Genomic DNA, 24,046 nt, shown 5'->3' on the forward strand with positions numbered 1-24,046 from the left:
ATCATATAAAGAAAACATTAAAAAAATGGAGTGCAATACTAAATAGAATAAAATACATACTTACAAATATTAGCTACAATTATTGTACCCAACTTTAGTTGAAGCATACATTGTTTATTGCATAAAGGTCTGGGGACATACATATAAAACAATCACACAACAATATTCATATTACAAAAGAGATTAATAAAGATAATTAACAGAATGGATTATAGAGACCCAACAAATGATTCATAAAGTCACACATTTTAAAAGTAAATGATCTTGTATAAAAGACAACTGCTCAAATGATGTATAAAGTAAATAATAATATGCTTCCAGAAGTGGTCCAGAAGATGTTTCAGATGTGAACCAGTAAATATGAACTAAGAGGGATTTATGTGTACTCAAAAGCAAAGGTATGAACACATGTAAAACAAATATGTATATCATATAAAGGAGTTCATCTATGGAATCATCTACAATTAGAAAATAAAATATGTATTAATCAACCAATGTTTATCTATATAGCCCTAAATCACAAGTGTCTCAAAGGGCTGTACAAGCCACAACGACATCCTCGGTACAGAGTCCACATACGGGCAAGGAAAAACTCACCCCAGTGGGACGTCGATGTAACCCTTCATTATTTCAAAAAACATATATAAAACACTATTATGAATACGTATACAAGTGTATTGTGAATATCTACACATAAAATGTTTATTGTATGTAACATATTTTATGTACTGTTTATTCTCACCTTTTCAGTCAAATTGTTCTGTTCATTTTAAAGTACACAAATGTGTATATTAACTCATGTACTTGACTGAAATAAAAGCACTAATCTGAAGTGTCTAATCTATAAATGTTAGAATCATATTAACAAGATTGTGTTACACACACAACAATGATGTCACACATGTTATATGTGCTGATGTTGTTAGAAAATCAAAGTTAAAGTTTTGACAGTTTATTTCAAATCCTGCATCTTCACTTGCTGCTGCTGTTCTCACCAGCACACTTGTGTTTCTTACACTGGTACTTATATGAGAATCTTTCACCACACACACTGCAACTCAACACTTTCTCTCCTGTGTGTGTTCTCATGTGTACTGTAAGAGTTTTTAGGTAACGAAAACGTTTGTTGCAGCTTGAACAGGGGTATGGTTTTTCACCTGTGTGTGTTCTCATGTGTACTGTAAGAGTGTTTAGGTAAAGGAAGCTTTTGTTGCAGCTTGAACAGGAGTATGGTTTTTCACCAGTGTGTGTTCTCATGTGTACTTTTAAACTTACATTTTTTACAAAACTTTTACCACATTCTGAGCAGGAAAAAGGTTTTTCTCCAGTGTGTATTCTCATGTGTGCTTTGAAATTGTGACTTTGTGCAAAACTTTTACCACATTCTGAGCAGGAAAAAGTTTTTTCTCCAGTGTGTGTTCTCATGTGTGCTTTTAAACTTTGACTTACTGCAAAACTTTTACCACATTCTGAGCAGGGAAAAGGTTTTTCTCCAGTGTGTATTCTCATGTGTGCTTTGAAATGGTGACTTTGTGCAAAACTTTTACCACATTCTGAGCAGGAAAAAGTTTTTTCTCCAGTGTGTGTTCTCATGTGTGCTTTTAAACTTTGACTTACTGCAAAACTTTTACCACATTCTGAGCAGGAAAAAGGTTTTTCTCCAGTGTGTTTTCTCATGTGCATTTTCAAATCGTGCCTATGAGTATAATCTTTACAGCAGATTGAACATAAAAAAGGGTTTTCTCCAGTGTGTGTTCTCATGTGTACTTTTAAACTTACATTTTTTGCAAAACTTATACCACATTCTGAGCAGGAAAAAGGTTTTTCTCCAGTGTGTATTCTCATGTGTGCTTTCAAATGGTGACTTTGTGCAAAACTTTTACCACATTCTGAGCAGGAAAACGTTTTTTCTCCAGTGTGTGTTATCATGTGTGCTTTTAAACTTTGACTTATTGCAAAACTTTTACCACATTCTGAGCAGGGAAAAGGTTTTTCTCCAGTGTGTGTTCTCATGTGCTTTTTTAAATGGTGACTTTGTGCAAAACTTTTACCACATTCTGAGCAGGAAAAAGGTTTTTCTCCAGTGTGTGTTCTCATGTGTTCTTTTAAATGGTGACTTACTGCAAAACTTTTACCACATACTGAGCAGGAAAAAGGTTTTTCTCCAGTGTGTGTTCTCATGTGTTCTTTTAAATGGTGACTTACTGCAAAACTTTTACCACATTCTGAGCAGAAAAAAGGTTTTTCTCCAGTGTGTTTTCTCATGTGTATTTTCAAATCGTGCCTATGAGTAAAATCTTTACAGCAGATTGAACATGAAAAAGGTTTTTCACCAGTGTGCTTTCTCATGTGGCTTTTCAGATAACAATGGTATTTAAAGGTTTTGTCGCAGTGAGAACATGTGAAGTGTGTGTTGTCAGTGTGACATGTCTTATCATCTTTAGAGTCTTCATCATCAGTGTCAGGAGAGTGTGACGTTGTGTCCTCACTATCTGATAGTGGAGCTAAGAGCTTGTCTGCTTGTGATCCTCCACAGTGGTCTCCATCAGCTTCTGTTGTCATGTGTTGAGTTGAGCTGCTGCTTGGAGGCTCCGCCTCTCTCTTCTCCTCACTTTCACCTTTGACCTCATCATCTTCACTCTTCACAGGGACACCAGTCACTGGCATCTTGGTGACATCAACCTCCTCCAGTCCTTCAAGATGCTCTCCCTGCTGACTGATGCTGTGTTCCTCCTCTTTAATGTGAGGGGTCAAAGGGTCTTCCTCTTTAATGTGAGGGCTCAGTGGGTCCTCCTCTTCCTCCTTAATGTGAGGGCTCAGTGGATCCACCACTTCCTCTTTAAAATGGGGTGTCAGTGGGTCCTCCTCTTCGTCTTTAAAATGGGGTGTCAGTGAATCCACCTCTTCCTCCTTAATGTGAGGGCTTTGTGGATCCACCACTTCCTCTTTAAAAAGGGGTGTCAGTGGGTTCTCCTCTTCCTCTTTAAAATGGGGTGTCAGTGGATCCACCTCTTCCTCCTTAATGTGAGGGCTTTGTGGATCCACCACTTCCTCTTTAAAATGGGGTGTCAGTGGGTTCTCCTCTTCCTCTTTAAAATGGGGTGTCAGTGGATCCACCTCTTCCTCCTTAATGTGAGGGCTTTGTGGATCCACCACTTCCTCTTTAAAATTGGGTGTCAGTGGGTCCTCCTCTTCCTCTTTAAAATTGGGTGTCAGTGGATCTACCACTTCCTCTTTAAAATGGGGTGTCGGTGGGTCCCCCTCTTCCTTTTTAAAATTGTGTGTCGGTGGGTCCCCCTCTTCCTTTTTAAAATGGTGTGTCAGTGGGTCCTCCTCATCCTTTTTAAAATGGGGGATCAGTGCATATTCCTCTTCCTTCTTAATGTGAGAGGGCTGTGGGTCCTCCGTCCTCATCCTGAAGCTCCACTTCTGTTGCTCAGGGTGAAGATGTTCTTTACAGACGTCTGCAAGACAACAAGACAATCACATGTTTTAGTAACATCCATCTCTGCTCAGTCACACAATGCATTCAGTACGTTTACATGCACTTAGGAACAACAAGTTATTGTATGAACTGTACTGAAATCTTTACAACATTATTCACAGGAAAAGAAAAACAAAGTTTGTCTGATCCCAAATGGCTTACACAGACATGATAGGGTGAGAAATAAGTGTTGGTGATTTTCAATGTTTTTGGAACAGTGTTAAGGTCATACGAAAAGAGAAAGAAAATTAGTGCCACAGAGACGTCCGCCGCGACGGGCTCCGAGTGAGGGGTGACTCACTCGTGTTTCGGGCATTGTCCTGGAAACACAAATTGTAAATAGGTAGTGGGCTAATTTGTCTTAAGGTCGAGAGTCACGTCATTAGTGTGAAGAAGTGAATAAAGTTGTAAGTGACATCTAGGGCCTTTCCGCCCCGTAGACAGACGTGTTCATCTCGGTGCAACGTTTCAGTATACGTCGAGGAGGTTTGCGGCCCTCGAAAACTGATGTAAATAAGAGAGAGAGATGTATGACATTATATGGTTTTGGATTGTTGTTGATCTTGTTGAATTTTATACCACTGATTTGTTGCTGGATTTACGTGTTGTTAAAATGATGAATGATAAATGGGTTGTACTTGTATAGCGCTTTTCTACCTTCAAGGTACTCAAAGCACTTTGACAGTATTTCCACATTTACCCATTCACACACACATTCACACACTGATGGCGGGAGCTGCCATGCAAGGCGCTAACCAGCAGCCATCAGAGGCAAAGGGTGAAGTGTCTTGCCCAAGGACACAACGGACGTGACTAGGAAGGTAGAAGGTGGGAATTGAACCCCAGTAACCAGCAACACTCCGATTGCTGGCACAGCCACTCTACCAACTTCGCCACGCCGAGAAAAAGAGTAAAAATTAATGGTGAATTTGAGCGTGAGTGTGAAGAGTTTGGGACGCGTGATGGAGTGTTTTTGTCCCAGAGTGGGGACAGGAAGATAATGGACGAGATAAAGAAGAACATAGTTGGACAGATTGTGAGAAGTGTGGACCGAGCGGACAGAGAGAGGCAAGTATGAGAAGTTTTGGAGGAGAATAGACACAGAAACATGGTGTTGCAAGTGTGAGGAAGAGATGCATCAAGGATGTAGTTGTATGGGAAAAAGCAAGTTGAAGAAAAGCTGAGAGAAAGTGACAAACGGAGGTGCATGTCAAAAAAACATGTTTTTGTGCGGTAGATCGCTGCAGACTGTTTTTTTTAAAAGTGTGTATCTTCCCAAGTTCACATTGTGTAAAAACCCCGGGGTTCAAATAAAGATAAGTGAAATATAAAACATAGGACGCTGGCAGGTGAAAGACGCCAAAAGACGATGGAGGTGAGGCTTGAGAGAAAAACGTTTAAAAATAGATGAAGAAATAAGAAGGCCGAAAGAAATCAATAAGAATAATTTAATGCAAAATTGAATAAACTAATGTGTGCGCCAGATATTGTGGGGTTATTGAAATAAGATATGAATAAAATGTAGACTGAAGATATACATAGATATTTATAAATATGAATAGCACTTTTATATGGGACCCGATGAGATATATATATATGTGTATTGTTGTGTGCGACCAGCTCTTCCTCCAATGGGGAATTCAAATTGCTAGTCTCTCCCAGGTTCTTTGAATGACACATAAGCTGAAGTTTAAATTGATCACCAGGCAGTAGTTGGTATTTTGTGGTTTATTCTCAAATATTTGACAATAATGAGACCAGCCTTGCATAACCCATCCAGATGCGTGGCTCAAATCGGTCTGCCCCCGCATCACCCCCAGACGTTCTGTTCTACCCCCCTCCTCCCCTCCCTCCTCCCCACCTGTTGTCTGCTAGCCCAGAACCGCTTTGTGCCCCTTATCTCAAGAATGTTATGGGAGTCTGAAGCAGAGAGGATATTCAACGCTCTGACTCTCTCCCCAAGGACACTCGTAATGCAAGCACTTTGTACCAGACGAAACATTAGCTGAATAAAATAAGACTATAGGAGATACAAAAGAAGTAACTCTAAATAATGGATATATGTAATTATCTGCCTCCGTCAGTATATATGTGTATATATATATGTGTATATATATGTGTATATATATATATATATACAGTATATATATATATATATATATATATATATATATATATATATATATATATATATATATATATATATATATATATATATATATATATATATTGTGGAGCATCACAATACCCCCGAACAGGTGAGACTAGGCAGAGGGCCAGCCATCACAGTGAGAGTATGCACCAGGCAGTCAAACTACGCCAACCTCTGGGTCTGGTAATTGAAGGCAAGTGCATCCCTAATTCTATCCTCAATCAGGTTGATGTGTGGCCACCTGCTCCAAGGCAGCTGTGTCAGGTTGGCAATCACTGTGTTTGCTTAAATAGCACCTCAGTGTATGACTCATTGTGTGGCTGGCTCCATGCTGGGAAAGGTCTGCTCCCATCGGGCGGTAAGTGTGTTGCTCCACTGCAATGTAATTTGTAGATTAGTCTGCTAAAGGTGTAATAAGTTGGATTCATTGAATGCTGTGATTTATTGAACTTTGTGCTGATCAGAGATTTCTCTGCTCTGTGTTCCAGGCAATTTAGGAGACCTGGTCAAGGCACGAAAAATGAGATAATTTGTTTGTTTAAAGGGAAGCCCCAATCGGGAGGAATTTAAGTTAACCTGTTTTCAGAAAAGTGACAGAATAAACCAACGCTGCTGCGTTTGAAACTTAACAGAACTGTCTCTGGGAGGTTGGTTTGGGCCCATACGTCACAATATATATATAGTAGTGGTGCAACGGATCAACATTGATCCGTGAGGATCAATATCTTCGGATCGGCACACACGTGATCCGTTTGCTTTATGAAGAAAGAAAAAAAAGTTTGCGCATGTTCAGTCCACACACAGCATGGTCATGGCGAGCGGAGTAACGGAGGAGCTTGAACGCCCTGCGCCATTTAAATCCCCTGTATGGGAGCATGTTGGCTTCCCTGTCAAATACAATGATGAAGGAAAGAGGTTAGCGGATAAAACCGTGACTGTGTGTAATCTAGCATGGCCACGCACTTGAAGCGACATCACCCCGGTGTTTCACTGACAGGAGTGAAAATGAAGGCTGCGCCATTTAAGCAGCCCCTTGTTGCACAATCAGACCGGGCTAAAGCCATCACAAACGCTATCGGTGTGTTTCTAGGTGCAGATATGAGGCCATATTCGCTTGTGCAAAACGAGGGTTTTAAACACATGCTGAGAGTGCTTGAGCCACGTTACGACATCCCGTCGCGCACCCGCTTCAGCGCTAAGATTGTGCCAGATCTTTATGAGCAGGAGAAGAAAAAAGTTGTGGATGAACTATCCCGAGCATCATCTGTTGCGCTCACGACAGACGGGTGGACGTCCAGGGGAGCTATGTGACGATAAGCGCTCACTTCATCACAGCAGACTGGGTGATGAGAAGACACGTCCCCTCTACGAGAGTCACCTTGCGCAGGTACTGACATGAGCAGTGGAGGAATGGAAGATAAAGATATCCCAGTCACAAGTGATGATGCCAAAAATCTAATAAATGCAGTGAATGAGGCAGGACTGGGACCACAGATAGGTGCTTTGCACATCAATCAATCAATCAATCAATGTTTATTTATATAGCCCTAAATCACAAATGTCTCAAAGGGCTGTACAAGCCACAACGACATCCTCGGTACAGAGCCCACATAAGGGCAAGGAAAAAGAGACCGAAAGCAATGGATGTTGAGTGGATCTAACATAATAGTTTGAAAGTCCAGTCCCTAGTGGATCCAACATAATAGTGAGAGTCCAGTCCATAGTGGGGCCAGCAGGAGACCATCCCGAGCGGAGATGGGTCAGCAGCGCAGAGATGTCCCCAACCAATGCACAGCCGAGCGGTCCACCCCGGGTCCCAACTCTGGACAGCCAGCACTTCATCCATGGTCACCGGAAAAAACCCCTCCACAGGGGAGAGGGGGCGGGGGGGCAGAGAATGAAATAAAAGAAACGGCAGATCAACTGGTCTAAAAAGGGGGGTCTATTTAAAGGCTAGAGTATACAAATGAGTTTTAAGATGGGACTTAAATGCTTCTACTGTACATGTAGTGAATTTGGCATCGCATCTCAGTCAATAGGATGGAGCGCCTCCTTGGGAGGATCAGGAAGGTGGTTTCCTACTTCCACCCAAGCACAACAGCTGCTCATGTGCTTAAGACAAAGCAAGAAATGCTAAAGCTGCCTACTCATAAGCTCATACATGATGTCCCAACAAGGTGGAACTCCACTTATGATATGTTGGAGCAGCAGGCAGCTATATACTCTGCATAGACCTACAAGACCCTGAAGACAAATGTCAAAGACATCATCACCCTGTCTGATGATGATGTGAGAGCGGCAGAGGAGGTCCTCCAGGTGCTTAAACGCCTCTAAACTGTTACATCTCTGCTGAGCACTGAAACTTCACCATCTGTGTCAATGATCCTGCCACTGAAGTGTGGAAGACAGCACCATCACTGGAGATGTCAAGACTGCCATTAGAGAGGACCTGAATCCCAGATACACTTCACCCCCTACTCCACAGGACTACCTTCACAGATCTACCGGCCTGGATCCCAGGTTCAAGTGCCTGTCTCACATGGACCCTGCCCTACGCCAGAGGACATACCTCACCACTGAGATTGTGAGTAGTCAGGGCACTGAAGACTGTGATGAGGTAAATAAAAAGAATATGATTTAACAATTATACATTGAAATCTAAATAAATTACAAACCCCGTTTCCATATGAGTTGGGAAATTGTGTTAGATGTACATATAAACGGAATAAAATGATTTGCAAATCATTTTCAACCCATATTCAGTTGAATATGCTACAAAGACAACATATTTGATGTTCAAACCGATAAACTTTTTTTTTTTGCAAATAATCATTAACTTTAGAATTTGATGCCAGCAACACGTGACAAAGAAGTTGGGAAAGGTGGCAATAAATACTGATAAAGTTGAGGAATGCTCATCAAACACTTATTTGGAACATCCCACAGGTGAACAGGCAAATTGGGAACAGGTGGGTGCCATGATTGGGTATAAAAGTAGATTCCATGAAATGCTCAGTCATTCACAAACAAGGATGGGGCGAGGGTCACCACTTTGTCAACAAATGCGTGAGCAAATTGTTGAACAGTTTAAGAAAAACCTTTCTCAACCAGCTGTTGCAAGGAATTTAGGGATTTCACCATCTACGCTTCGTAATATCATCAAAGGGTTCAGAGAATCTGGAGAAATCACTGCACGTAAGCAGCTAAGCCCGTGACCTTCCATCCCTCAGGCTGTACTGCATCAACAAGCGACATCAGTGTGTAAAGGATATGACCACATGGGCTCATGAACACTTCAGAAACCCACTGTCAGTAACTACAGTTAGTCGCTACATCTGTAAGTGCAAGTTAAAACTCTCCTATGCAAGGTGAAAACCGTTTATCTACAACACCCAGAAACGCCGTCGGCTTCGCTGGGCCCGAGCTCATCTAAGATGGACTGATACAAAGTGGAAAAGTGTTCTGTGGTCTGACGAGTCCACATTTCAAATTGTTTTTGGAAACTGCGGACGTCGTGTCCTCCGGACCAAAGAGGAAAAGAACCATCCGGATTGTTATAGGCGCAAAGTTGAAAAGCCAGCATCTGTGATGGTATGGGGGTGTATTAGTGCCCAAGACATGGGTAACTTACACATCTGTGAAGGCACCATTAATGCTGAAAGGTACATACAGGTTATGGAGCAACATATGTTGCCATCCAAGCAACGTTACCATGGACGCCCCTGCTTATTTCAGTAAGACAATGGCAAGCCACGTGTTACATCAACGTGGCTTCATGGTAAAAGAGTGCGGGTACTAGACTGGCCTGCCTGTAGTCCAGACCTGTCTCCCGTTGAAAATGTGTGGTGCATTATGAAGCCTAAAATAGCACAAGGGAGACCCCCGGACTGTTGAACAACTTAAGCTGTACATCAAGCAAGAATGGGAAATAATTCCACCTGAGTAGCTTCAAAAATGTGTCTCCTCAGTTCCCAAACCTTTACTGAGTGTTGTTAAAAGGAAAGGCCATGTAACACAGTGGTGAACATGCCCTTTCCCAACTACTTTGGCACGTGTTGCAGCCATGAAATTCTAAGTTAATTATTATTTGCAAAAAAATAAATAAAGTTAATGAGTTTGAACATCAAATATCTTGTCTTTGTAGTGCATTCAATTGAATATGGGTTGAAAAGGATTTGCAAATCATTGTATTCCGTTTATATTTACATCTAACACAATTTCCCAACTCATATGGAAACGGGGTTTGTAGTTTTTCCAGTAATAATGGCTTTTATTAAATGTTATTGCCACATTTTCATGTATATGAAACATGTTAAAAAGAAGATATTATAAGTGATATAAAATAAGTTACATGTTTATAAGCTGAGGGAAAAAGGAAAAACGCTCTTCAAGTGCTGCTCGCCTTTTCTCTTGGAATGTGTGCAACTTTGTGTGCGTTTGTATGTGCGTGCGCACGTGTGCGTGTGGCACATTAAGAGCTGGAATGGCAGTGAGATCAAGTGGTTTTGTGGTGAGGTATGTGGCTGCAGCCGTGTGAAAATGAATGTGTTATATGTTGTTTCAATGTTAAAGCCTATTAACCCGTGTGCGTCTAACATGTTGCATATACATTCCTGTAGCTTCACTGACATAGGTCAATAAAGGAGAACAATTATAAAAGGCACGCGCACCCTCAGTCATCCCCAATGAACCTTGCTGGATCGGATCCAATGTCCTGCGACTTGTTGCTGGATGAGGAGCCAGTTTTAGACAAAGGCTTTTGTGCACTAAGCAGTTAAGGCCGAGTAGAATATCTCCTGATAAGACCTATTGGATTATAGCTACTGTGGAGAATGCATATATTTTAAAGAGTTCTTTCTTTATTCATAGTCATGTTTAAAGCAACTAATATTTTCCAATGTGTACCGGTACTCTTTTTTTGCTTGTATCTTATGTCCGCAAGTAAACTCTGTTTTTTACCTTGAAGGTGTTGGAATGTGGGAGTTGGTGTACTCCCTTTTTACCTTATCAGTATTAGAACAATGAGGCTGTATTCCTTTCTGGGCAGGGTGGGGGCTGTTTTCATATTCAATAAGTTGTCTCTTCCCGTTTGATTTTCAGACATACTTGCCAACCCTCCCGAATTTTCCGGGAGACTCCCGAAATTCAGCGCCTCTCTCGAAAACCTCCCGGGACAAATATTGTCCTGATTTTCAGCCGGAGCTGAAGTCGGGAGTCCAGGAAAAAAAAGCACCAGTCAATATCGCACAGAAGGAACCTTCCTGGTGTTACCTGACGGCACGACCACCAAGCTGCGACACCACTACAAAGGCTCCTCTATGCTCGTACCACCTGGCTTGGTAGGCTTGTACCCGCCTACCAAGCCAAAGACTTAGGTCTAATGATGAAACAGGGCGTAGCTGCCGCTGATTGGACCGACACGCAAATACCACATTTTCAACACTCCCCGTTGTCGGTTAAAAACATAGCTGAATTAATTATTGTGGCCACTAGGTCTTGTGAAAGATCAAATTTAACAATTGCAAAAGCATCCGTCATAAGGTTAGTGTTTTTATTATATTTGTGTCAACATGTGTAAGCATACTTTGTGGCTTTCACCAGTAGGGTCGCTATCACTATAAGGGTCAGACGATATCGCTTTGGGGTCCGCAACCCTAATGCCGCCCTCCAGTGGTCCACAGAGGCTGAACAGGCTTTCATTGACCTCAAACATGACCTGTCCTCCACCTCCGCTTTTGTTGTCCTTTTTCTTGGATGTTTCTGAAAGTGTCTTTTTTCAGAAACAAAAGGAGGAGGAGGTGTGGGGGGGGGGGGGGGGGGGCGGGAAGAGCTGGACGAAGTGGCTGGGGAGAGGGAAGTCTGGGCTTCCCTGCTTAGGCTGCTGCCCCCGCGACCCAACCTCGGATAAGCAGAATAAGATGGATGGAGGAAATGACTGCTGTCTGATAATCACATTAATAACAATCATGTGTCTGAGTACACCTATTAATCACAATTAATCTAACACGTCATGTTCATGTTAATGATGAAATATAAAGTTAGTAAACATGTGAGAGTAAGAAGTAAACAAACCTGTTCTGTGTAACACAACTTGAGGTTTCTTGAAAACAGCCTCAAGTAGTTGACGTAGTCTCTTGTTCTCTTCTTTTGTCCGAGAAAGTTCCTCTTTGTACTCTGCTATCGTTCTTTCGGACATTTTCACACAATCACAACACTTTACACTCACACTTGATCTTAACTAAGCGATGTTTTTATCAAATCCGCGTCTCTTTGTTAGCAGCTAACTAGCACGCTAAGCTAACTAGCGCGCTAAAACAACTAGCAAGCTAAGCTAACTAGCGCGCTAAAACAACTAGCAAGCTAAGCTAACTAGCAGGCTAAGCTAACTAGCATGCTAAGCTAACTAGCACGCTAAGCTAACTAGCACGCTAAAACAACTAGCAAGCTAAGCAGGCCTAATAATCTCCAAAGTTGACTGAGACGAGTGGAGTTTATCCTGACACGGAGGATGAATAAAGTGTAGTTAGTAGCGATGTGAGGAGATGTGCCGAGGCTTAGAAGCGTGTGTGGAGTAAAGGAGGACTTTGCTGCAAAGCGCATATCCTCCACGCATGCGTCACTTAGGGGCGGGGCCAATGAGTCATAGTGATGGGCAAGTCATGAACGAACCGTTCAAAATGTATGTTTTGATGGTGCCCACACAAAAAACATGGCAACAAATTATATTTCAAATATATCAACCGTATTTGACTTTTAATCAGGTATATATGAAAATAATGGAAAAAGTATTGTTTTTAATGCACTTATTTTCGCTCTTTTTATCTGCCACACGTGTGTTATAGTGTTTTATGCTCATGATTTATTATCTAACCACAAAGATGGACCACTATTTATAAGAACTGGCTGTTGGCTTGCCTTACACAGTCCTACAGAACATGTGATTTCCTATTGCAGCAGATACTATACTTGAAATTAAAAACAACCGAATGTCTGATTGTAGAACATTTTGTCATCTAGTTATCAACAATTTTAGCAGCTTTGGTTCATTATCATCCATTATACAGATGTGCATACAAACGTGAGTTTTGTGGAAGAAATGTAAGTAATATGAAGGAATAAAATAAGCTTGATCTCCTCTGTAAAATTATTTTGTGTATAATCTCTCAAATCTCCTGTTTTCGTTTTGAAGTTTACACAAAGATGAGGATGAAAGTAAAAAGTGGGACGTGCTTTTGAAGAAGTAATAATTATTTGCAAGTCATTTCTCAGTGTGGTAGTTTTGATAAGACAGAAAATATTGTTTGACTCAGAAATTATTTCAGTCCTTCATGTTGACGTTACCAGTTCACCTCCACGGACTAGATGTGTCATCACAAGTCCTTCAGCATTGATTGATTGATTGATTGATTGAGACTTTTATTAGTAGGTTGCACAGTGAAGTACATATTCCGTACAATTGACAACTAAATGGTAACACCCGAATAAGTTTTTCGACTTGTTTAAGTCGGGGTCCACTTATATTGATTCATGATACAGATATATACTATCAGATATATACTATCATCATAATTCAGTCATCACACAAGATAATCATCAGGGTATATACATTGAATTCTTTACATTATTTACAATCCGGGGGGTGTGTGTGTGTGTGTGGGGGGGGGGGGGGGGGGGGGTAGGTTTGGTTGTTATCATCATTTCAGTCATCCACAATTGAGAACAGAGAAAGAGAGAGAGAGAGATCGAAGGCATAAGAAAAAGTATCTACATTTGATTATTTACATTTGATTATTAACAATCTGGGGAGGGTGTTAGTTTAGGGTTGAAGTTGCCTGGAGGTGATGAATGTAGATATTATCAATCACAGGGAAGGTATTTATTATTATTTTTAGGTACTATGCCTCTTCGTTTTAGCTGGAAAAGGGCAGGAATAGCCTACATCTTCCTCCAGAAGAGAACATGTCTGTGACCTCTCAGATGATCCAGAAACTGGAACCTCCCACACACACACACACACACACACACACACACACACACACACACACACACACACACACACACACACACACACACACACACACACACACACACACACACACACACACACACACACACGCACACACACATTTGTCTCTGCTTCGAGGGAAAGAATTATGACATGTAGTCTCTTCTCAAGGTTAGGGCTTCAAGGATAGGGCTATCACTTCTGCATTCCGATGTCCAAATTAGGGCCTCTTCCATATGAGGAGTGATCCAGCCCACCTGAGAATGTCAAACTAAGGGGCCTTATCTTATTATGTGCTCAAACTGAAATACTACTATTTACTGAAACTTGGTTCTTCACTTTCCCCAAGGTGAATATAAACCTTCACCATAAGCAAAACACAATATGAGTTAATTAATTCACTTCAGTATCTAATGGTGCATCAGAATTGGTGTTTTGTAGGAAGAATGTTGTTCCTCTTTTGCATCGGCCTTGTGTGTCCTCACCCAGCCAGTCTCTGGTAAACAATGTCCCATCATGCTGACATCCACTGAATGTGAGGGCTCATAAAACACCACATAAACATACATAGGCCAGCCCCTGGGATCGACTTCCCAAGGATGCTGAGTGTCTCCTATCTTGGGGAGTTGTGAAGAAGTTGTAACGGACAGGACACTGACGGCCAAGTGGGGGGGTCAGTATTTTGGTGAGCAACAGGGCCCCAAAATTGTAAACTGACTGACACTGTGTAAGAGAGACATGGCACCATCTGTGTCCTATTTGATACAATGACATTCAGCATTTTTCAAGGTCCAACTTTCAGACAAGGGTCAATGACATCAAATGGAAGTATACTGTACATCTGACCTGGCTCCTCACAGGAACTGCAGTCTTGTTCTGATACTTTAAATAAAGTTCTCGTAGGACTGTCGATTAGTCCGCCCCTGATACTGGGGCACATCCAGTGATGCTGGTAACGTGTTACTTAGTATCGCAATGCTCTGATATGACCTCCTTTTTCAGTAACAAGTAAAGCGTTACTATTTTCAAACCACTAATCCAAGTTAAAATCTTTGTGTTTGTCATAAATGAAAACATGCAATATTTACTTTATTCCTGCCTCTCCGGGAGTGATGTCATGCATGAATGTCACGTTGCAGCACGAGGGTGTGTCACGTGTAATACATACTAAGCATGTGAGCAGCAATCATGAACATTACAACACAAACCAGAACAAGGTCTGACCTACTATGACAGGTCATGACAGTTATTTGGTTCTAGCTTTGATTTATGTAGGCTGACCATATTCTGAAATCCCAAAAAGAGGACACATATATGCGTGCCAAGGCGGGCAGCACGCCAAGGCCGGGACTAGGTGAAAATTTGCCAATGATACTCGAACTTGCTTCATAAATAATATATTTATTTAAATAAAGCATTTTTTCTCCTCTGTTGACAGCAGTGTTGGCGCTAGGAATTTTCAGAATGGGGTCCCAGGGACCCCATCGAGTCATAAAAATGGGGTGCCACAATACATTTTTGGGGTACCACTTTTTTGTAAGCGTTTTGAAAATAAATGACCAACTTATGCATTATCCTGTTATATCTCACATTCTATGTTGTGTTTTGGAAAAAGGTTGTCATAAACGTTACTTAATTCATAAAAAAAAACAATACAAAAATAAAACAAATTTGGATACATATGTAAATGTATTCAGTTATAAACATTCATTCACTTTCTTCTTTCCTTCATGGATCTAAACTTTACCACTGCTGGCAGTTTTTTCTATGTTTTTATTTAATAAGTTGTAGGTGTATTTATTTCAGTATAAAAGTGTAAAAAGTGTTTTGCTTGGGTCATGAAATGATGATAATGGTGTGCCAGGGCGTTCATACATTTTATATTTAATGCTTAAATCTCTGGAGTCTACATCAACTTCACATCTATTCCTCATTTCAAAATGTTTTAGTTTTTTTATGTTGTGTTTTTTGTTTGTTTGTTTTCCGCCTTTTTTTGTCAAACAAAACTATGTTTTTATGGCAAACACACAAAATATGCAAAATCTTCCACCAAAAATATTTTTCAAAGTGGAATATTTGATGTGAAGTAATCGGAACCTTGGATAGGTCAATAATTCCTAATAACATTGATTTTAATTCAATATTATGTTTTGAGCAATGACAGTTTGAAAGAAAAAAAAAAAAATTGTTTTATTAGTCAACATTGCTAAGGAGCTGGCGAAGCTATACACAGCTTGCTTACATCAGGGGAAAGTGCCAGAGAAGTGGAAAGAAGGCTTCTTTCCACTTCTTGAAAAGGATGATCATGTTAGATTCTTAATTTAAGAAGCTAACATGATCATCCTTTTCAAGAAAGGGGACAAGAGCGACCTCAAGAACTACAGACCTATTAGCCTTCTTTCAAACATATACAAGTTGTTTACAAGAATCCTGACAAATCGAATGGAAAATACACTTAATAGCCACCAACCCAGAGAACAAGCAGGGTTTAGGAGTGGTTTTTCTACCATGGACCATATTCATACATTGAATCAGATCAAAGAAAAATGCCAAGAATACAACAAGCCACTTTGTATGGCCTCCATAGACTATGAAAAGGCATTTGATTCGGCGGAGACACAGTCGGTTCTAAAAGCTCTGCAAGATCAAGGAATTCATCATAAGTACATTAACTTACTCAAGGACATGTACACAAACTGCACTACCACAGTTACGATGCACAAACCAAGCGTGAAAATCCACATAAAGAAGGGTGTCCGACAAGGCGATACAATTTCGCCTAAACTGTTTACAGCTTGTTTGGAAGGCATATTTCGCTCTCTGGAGTGGGAGGATAAAGGAGTTGATATCAACGGAGACAAATTTTAATCATCTGAGGTTTGCAGATGACATTGTTGTCTTGGGAGAGCAAATCAGTGAAGTGGAAGATATGCTTAAAGACCTTGCAAATGCCAGCAAACGTTGTGGATTGAAAATGAATATGAAGAAGACAAAAGTTATGGCTAATTCCATGGTACCTCATGGACCTGTGACTGTTAATGGAAATTAAATTGATGAAGTTAATGAATATATCTATCTGGGGCAGAGATTTAGCCTGGAAGAAAAGAGTCAAGAACAGGAGATAGGGAGGAGAATCAGATTGGGCTGGTGCCAATATGGAAAACTGAGCAACATCATGAGAGGAGAAATACCGTTAAGCCTAAAAAGAAAGGTCTTCAATCAATGCGTGTTACCAACCATGACATACGGAGCTGAAACCTGGGCATTGTCAAATAAAATGGAAAAGAAAATAGCAGCAGCACAACACAACATGGAAAGAAATATGCTCGGAATCACATATAAAGACAGAAAAACAAATGAATGGGTGAGAAAACAAACACAAGTCCGAGACATTATGAGAACTATCAAATGAAGTAAGTGGAAGTGGGCTGGACATATCAGTAGGAGAACAGATAATAGATGGACTTCCCTAATGACATCATGGAGACCCATGGATGGGAGCAGAAATAGAGGAAGACAAAGAGTGAGATGGCGAGATGAAATAGACAAATATTGGGGAACAGTGCAGTGGCAGGGAGCAGCTAGAGATCGTTCACTATGGCAGAAACATGCTGAGGCTTTCGTCCAGCAGTGGACTGACAACGGCTGATGATGAGTCAACATTGCAACTGTTTCTAAATTACATTTCACCTGTAAGCTTTTTTATTTCACTTTTGTTATGTTTTTGTTTATTTTAATAGTATTTTTACAATGTGCCGTGGGCCTTTAAAACATTAGCTGTGGGCCGCAAATGGTAAAATAAAAAAAATCTGCGTCCTTTCTGATTTCAATGCGTTAAAAAGACACAAAAAGTGCGTTAACGCCAACACTGTTCCCCGGGAAGTCCTGTGGGGAGTGCTCAGAGAGTATAGGGTATCGGACTGTCTGATTCTGGCGGTCCGCTCCCTGTATGATCAGTGTCAGAGCTTGGTCCACATTGCCGACAGTAAGTTGGACCTGTATCTAGTGAGGGTTGGACTCTGCCAAGGCTGCCCTTTGTCACCGATTCTGTTCATAACTTTTATGGACAGAATTTCTAGGCGCAGTCAAGGCGTTGAGGGGATCCGGTTTGGTGGCTGCAGGATTCGGTCTCTGCTTTCTGCAGAGGATGTGGTCCTGGTGGCTTCATCTGGCCAGGATCTTTAGCTCTCACTGGATCGGTTCGCAGCCGAGTGTGAAGCGACTGGGATGAGAATAAGCACCTCCAAGTTCGAGTCCATGGTTCTCGCCCGGGAAAGGGTGAAGTGCCAGCTCCAATTTGGGGAGGAGATCTTGCACCATTTGGAGGAGTTCAAGTACCTCGGAGTCTTGTTCACGAATGAGGGAAGAGTGGATCGTGAGATCAACAGGTGGATCGGTGCGACATCTTCAGTAATGCGGACGCTGTATCGATCCGTTGTGGTGAAGAAGGCAAAGATCTCAATTTACAGGTCGATCTTCGTTTCCATCCTCACTTATGGTCATGAGCTTTGGGTTATGACCGAAAGGACAAGATCACGGGTACAAGCGGCCAAAATGAGTGGGGCTCTCCCTTAGAGATAGGGTGAGAAGCTCTGTCATCCGAGAGGAGCTCAAAGTAAAGCCGCTGCTCCTCCACATCAAGGAGACAGATGAGGTGGTTCGGGCATCTGGTCAGGATGCCACCTAGGGAGGTGTTTCGGGCACGTCCGAGCGGCAGGAGGCCACGGGGAAGATCCAGGACACTTTAGGAAGACTATGTCTCCCGGCTGACCTGGGAACGCTTCGGGATCCCCCGGGAGGAGCTGGATGAGGTGGCTGGGAGAGGGAAGTCTGGGCTTCTCCGCTTAGGCTGCTGCCCCCGCGACCCGACCTCGGATAAGCAGAAGAAAATGGATGAATGGATGGATGGGCTGCAATGGTTGTGTTCTCTCGGATGCAGAATTGTACACCTTTCCTGATTGTCATCTCCCAGACAGTGGTCGAGGAGCGCAGGGGAGACATTCCCTCCAGGGCCGATGTATCGTCGGGGGTAACACCCTCCACTTTACCCGGCAGTGGGTCCTACAGTTCCGTTGTTGGGTCGGAATGACGACCCAACAGTTGTCGATTCGTTGTAACTCTGTCACTTTATTTATGTTTTCCACAAAGCCAACCGGACATCCACTAAGCTACTAACGCTCCTGCACATTAACTGCTTCCACTCCCTCACCTCACTTGCCCACTCACTTACTCAGCCACTCACCTCACATACTGCCATTCTTAAAGGAGCACACACACTCTGGATGACAATTAAAACACAATTACACTCCAGCATAGTAATAAACATTAACATTTCCATACAGACATACAGTTCCATATACATTCAATATAACTGAAAGGATGCAGCATGACTAGTAGGAGTCAATATAAGGGGAATGCATTAATGTAGCTTGTAGTGCAAATGCAAGAATGTATCAGTCCATGTGTTTAGTGCACACATTACAGTCGAGCCAAACAGCCCTGAAAAAATATTAGAATATCCAACACTCAGGCTACAATTTATGAGGAGAAGCAATTAGCATTTTAAAGTATAATGGTAGCTGAGTTCCCTGTAATAACTCCAAAAACTCACAGAAAAATACACCCATTGCATTTTACGCCAAAATGCATACAATAACTATTGTCAAGTTGTTGTTTTTTAAGTAAAGAACAATGCTATTAGCTTGAACAGCTTTTACAGTAAATTCGGTAAGTGCATTAAAATAGTACTAGTTAATTATTTTCATATTTATCTGATTGAAAGTCAAATACGGTTTATATATTTGAAATATCATTCATTAGTTGCCATGTTTTTTGTGGGCACCATTCAAATATACATTTTGAACGGTTCGTTCATGACTTGCCCATCACTTTGACTCTTTGGCCCCGCCCCTAAGTGACGCATGCGTGGAGGATATGCGCTTTGCAGCAAAGTCCTCCTTTACTCCACACACGCTTCTAAGCCTCGGCACATCTCCTCACATCGCTACTAACTACACTTTATTCATCCTCCGTGTCAGGATAAACTCCACTCGTCTCAGTCAACTTTGGAGATTATTAGGCCCGCTTAGCTTGCTAGTTGTTTTAGCGCGCTAGTTAGCTCAGCATGCTAGTTAGCTTAGCTTGTTAGCTGCTAACAAAGAGACGCGGATTTGATCAACACATCGCTTAGTTAAGATCAAGTGTGAGTGTAAAGTGTTGTGATTGTGTGAAAATGTGCGAAAGAACGATAGCAGAGTACAAAGAGGAACTTTCTCGAACAAAAGAAGAGAACAAAAGACTACGTCAACTACTGGAGGCTGTTTTCAAGAAACATCAAGTTGTGTTACACAGAACAGGTTTGTTTACTTCTTACTCTCACATGTTTACTAACTTTATATTCCATCATTAACATGAACATGAAGTGTTAGACTAATTTTGATTAATAGGTGTACTCAGACACATGATTGTTATTGTGTTATTAATGTGATTATCAGACAGCAGTCATTTCCATTAGATAATGTTCAAATATAGGTGATTTGGCACACTTATAATTAAAATAACAACAATAATGTTGTTTTTCATCAGATATGTACTAGTATTGTATATGTGGATGGGGGCCCTGCTTTGGAAATAATGTGTACCCCTTTCAGAGATCACATTTAGTTCCACTTCAAACATTCACATGATCCACAATGAGATGAGATGGTATAACGTGAACAGTTCTGTTCGTGCATGTTGTCACTACCATAGTTTTCTTTTTTGTCATCTTTACTTGAATAACAATGTCACATAAAAGATGACATACTGATCTTTTAAAAATAAGTAAGTAGATTGTAAAAAAAAAAAAATCAACATTTAAAAAATAAATCACATGATGTGAGTCAGTGGCGCCCCCTTACGTCATTCATTGCAATGACAGAAGAGTGAAAGTGATTGAAATTGTGGCCATAATACTCCCCGATTTTTTAAAATCGACCCCTTGTTCATGTTGATATTCTTGTTCCCTTTTACTCCTATGTAAGCTAGTTTTTATACAAAACATTAATAAAATATTCAAATATCACAGAATGTGACGTTTCAAAAGCACCTTTGTAAAAACAATTGTAAGTCCAGGAAGTGACGTAGTCTTCCGGTACCTATGGAGTAGTGACATTGACCACCACCACCGGAATATGTTTTATTTATTTCATGACAGCACGTCCCCTAAACGTTAAAACATCATGGACACGATTGAACACAGCATCCAGCAGTGGAAACGTGGCTTTATTTACTATCAAGTTCCTATTTTTAATTGTTGAAATGAAATCAGCAGTGACGGGCTAGTTGTTTTGATAGCGGCTAAATTAGCATGTCGCGATATTTGTACATGGGATCACGTCTGCGCCGAGTGGATGCGCAGAGGGTTGAAACAGCGCTTGTGTCTTCTTCCTTACGTTTACTTGAACATCATTATCCAGCACCATCTGCTGGTCACATTGTGTACCACAGTCACTTGAACTGCATGTCATGACACCTACTAACTCGTATGTCACTCAAAAGTGCAGATTTTAACCATTGGAATCATTTCTATAGTTTGAAAACATCCAGCAGGCAGCATTTAAATGTTAATTATGTTGTATTATCCCCAGGTAGCAAAGTTAATTGCCTTTTTTGTGCTGTTTTGAAAGACCCGTGTCACGTGACTTCAAACTTGACACCTCATTGGCTGCTTCTGAGACAGACTCCATGGTTTTAGTCTTTTAAGGGAAGTGAGTCTTGCTTTTTGAAGCAGCACATTTTTCAGCACTGCATTTTTTTAACTGAATTTTTATGTACTGAATTTTCAACTAACTGCATCGTTTTGGATCAAAAAGCATTCTAAAAAAAGATAATTCCTGAATCCAAATACACAAAAACAGGTACCAACAAGAAAGAAAAGTAGGTTTTGTATTATAGGATCCCAACCTAAGAGGGGTTTTGAGACAAGAAAACAATTAAAAGCCTTGAAACTAATATAAGAAAAGTCCAATTAAATCTCCAATTTTTTTTAAAGAAAACATTGAAATAAAGTGCCCTGGTTTAAGAGGACAAGTTTAAATGTCAGCAGCAACATGAAAATAACTGACCTTTAACTATGGTGTTTTTATAGGTGAACATGATTATAGGACATACACACAATAAACATTATTATAGGACATACACACAATAAACATTATTATAGGACATACACACAATAAACATTATTATAGGACATGCACACAATAAACATGATTATAGGACATACACACAATAAACATTGTTATAGGACATGCACACAATAAACATGATTATAGGACATACACACAATAAACATGATTATAGCACATACACACAATAAACATGATTATAGGACATACACACAATAAACATGATAATAGGACATAGACACAAAAAACATTATAGGACATACACACAATAAACATTATTATAGCACATACACACAATAAACATGATTATAGGACATACACACAATAAACATGATAATAGAACATACACACAATAAACATGATTATAGGACATAGACACAAAAAACATTATAGGACATACACACAATAAACATTATTATAGCACATACACACAATAAACATGATTATAGGACATACACACAATAAACATGATAATAGGACATACACACAATAAACATGATTATAGGACATACACACAATAAACATGATTATAGGACGAACACACAATAAACATGATTATAGCACATACACACAATAAACATGATTATAGCACATACACACAATAAACATTATAGGACATGCACTCAATAAACATGATTATAGCACATACACACAATAAACATGATTACAGCACATACACACAATAAACATGATTATAGGACATACACACAATAAACATGATTTTAGGACATACACACAATAAATATGATTATAGGACATGCACACAATAAACATGATTATAGGATATAAACAAAATAAACATGATTATAGGACATACACACAATAAACATGATTATAGCACATACACACAATAAACATGATTATAGCACATACACACAATAAACATGATTATAGGACATGCACACAATAAACATGATTATAGGACATACACACAATAAACATGATTATAGCACATACACACAATAAACATGATTATAGCACATACACACAATAAACATTATTATAGGACATACACACAATAAACATGATTATAGGACATACACACAATAAACATTATTACAGGACATGCACACAATAAACATGATTATAGGACATACACACAATAAACATGATTATAGCACTTACACACAATAAACATGATTATAGGACATACACACAATAAACATTATTACAGGACATGCACACAATAAACATGATTATAGGACATACACACAATAAACATGATTATAGGACGAACACACAATAAACATGATTATAGCACATACACACAATAAACATGATTATAGCACATACACACAATAAACATTATAGGACATGCACTCAATAAACATGATTACAGCACATACACACAATAAACATGATTATAGGACATACACAAAATAAACATGATTTTAGGACATACACACAATAAACATGATTATAGGACATGCACACAATAAACATGATTATAGGATATAAACAAAATAAACATGATTATAGGACATACACACAATAAACATGATTATAGGACATACACACAATAAACATGATTATAGGACAAACACACAATAAACATGATTATAGCACATACACACAATAAACATGATTATAGCACATACACACAATAAACATAGGACATGCACTCAATAAACATGATTATAGCACATACACAATAAACATTATAGGACATACACACAATAAACATGATTACAGCACATACACACAATAAACATGATTATAGGACATACACAAAATAAACATGATTTTAGGACATACACACATTAAACATGATTATAGGACATGTACACAATAAACATTATTATAGGACATACACACAATACACATGATTATAGCACATACACACAATAAACATGATTATAGGACATGCACACAATAAACATGATTATAGGACATACACACAATAAACATGATTATAGCACATACACACAATAAACATGATTATAGCACATACACACAATAAACATTATTATAGGACATACACACAATAAACATGATTCTAGGACGTACACACAATAAACATGATTATAGCACATACACACACAATAAACATGATTATAGCACATACACACAATAAACATGATTATAGGACATGCACACAATAAACATTATCATGGGACATGCACACAATAAACATTATTATAAACATTATTTTATTTTGAGGCAGGGGCTCCAAAGCATCCATGTGTGTGTGTATATATATATATATATATATATATATATATATATATATATTAAGGCTG

General features: G+C 39.8%; 2 protein-coding genes across 3 annotated transcripts in view; one reads left to right on the top strand and one right to left on the bottom strand.

Annotated features, from left to right (window-relative positions):
• The window catches only part of LOC133640602 (gastrula zinc finger protein XlCGF57.1-like), an 87,824-nt gene that overhangs the window by 57,228 nt on the left and 6,550 nt on the right, over positions 1-24,046 (top strand). Inside the window, exon 1 of one of the 2 annotated variants that reach the window (XM_062034112.1) lies at positions 19,560-19,997. The exons of the other annotated variant lie outside the window; for it this stretch is intronic. Within the exon in view, the coding sequence (XP_061890096.1) occupies positions 19,874-19,997 (124 nt within the window). The 5' untranslated portion in view covers positions 19,560-19,873. Of the gene's footprint in view, positions 1-19,559; positions 19,998-24,046 lie in introns of those variants that run through there. 2 annotated transcript variants of the gene reach the window in all.
• On the bottom strand, positions 15-12,224 carry LOC133640580 (oocyte zinc finger protein XlCOF6-like). The gene is made up of 2 exons (XM_062034074.1): positions 11,709-12,224; positions 15-3,464 (listed from the first exon to the last, which is right to left on the bottom strand). Exons 1-2 carry the CDS (start codon positions 11,830-11,832, stop codon positions 973-975), a joined length of 2,616 nt encoding a protein of 871 aa, XP_061890058.1. The 5' UTR covers positions 11,833-12,224; the 3' UTR covers positions 15-972.

Source organism: Entelurus aequoreus, linkage group LG23 (genome assembly GCF_033978785.1).
Source record: "Entelurus aequoreus isolate RoL-2023_Sb linkage group LG23, RoL_Eaeq_v1.1, whole genome shotgun sequence".
In the NCBI taxonomy this organism is placed as follows: Eukaryota; Metazoa; Chordata; class Actinopteri; order Syngnathiformes; family Syngnathidae; genus Entelurus; species Entelurus aequoreus.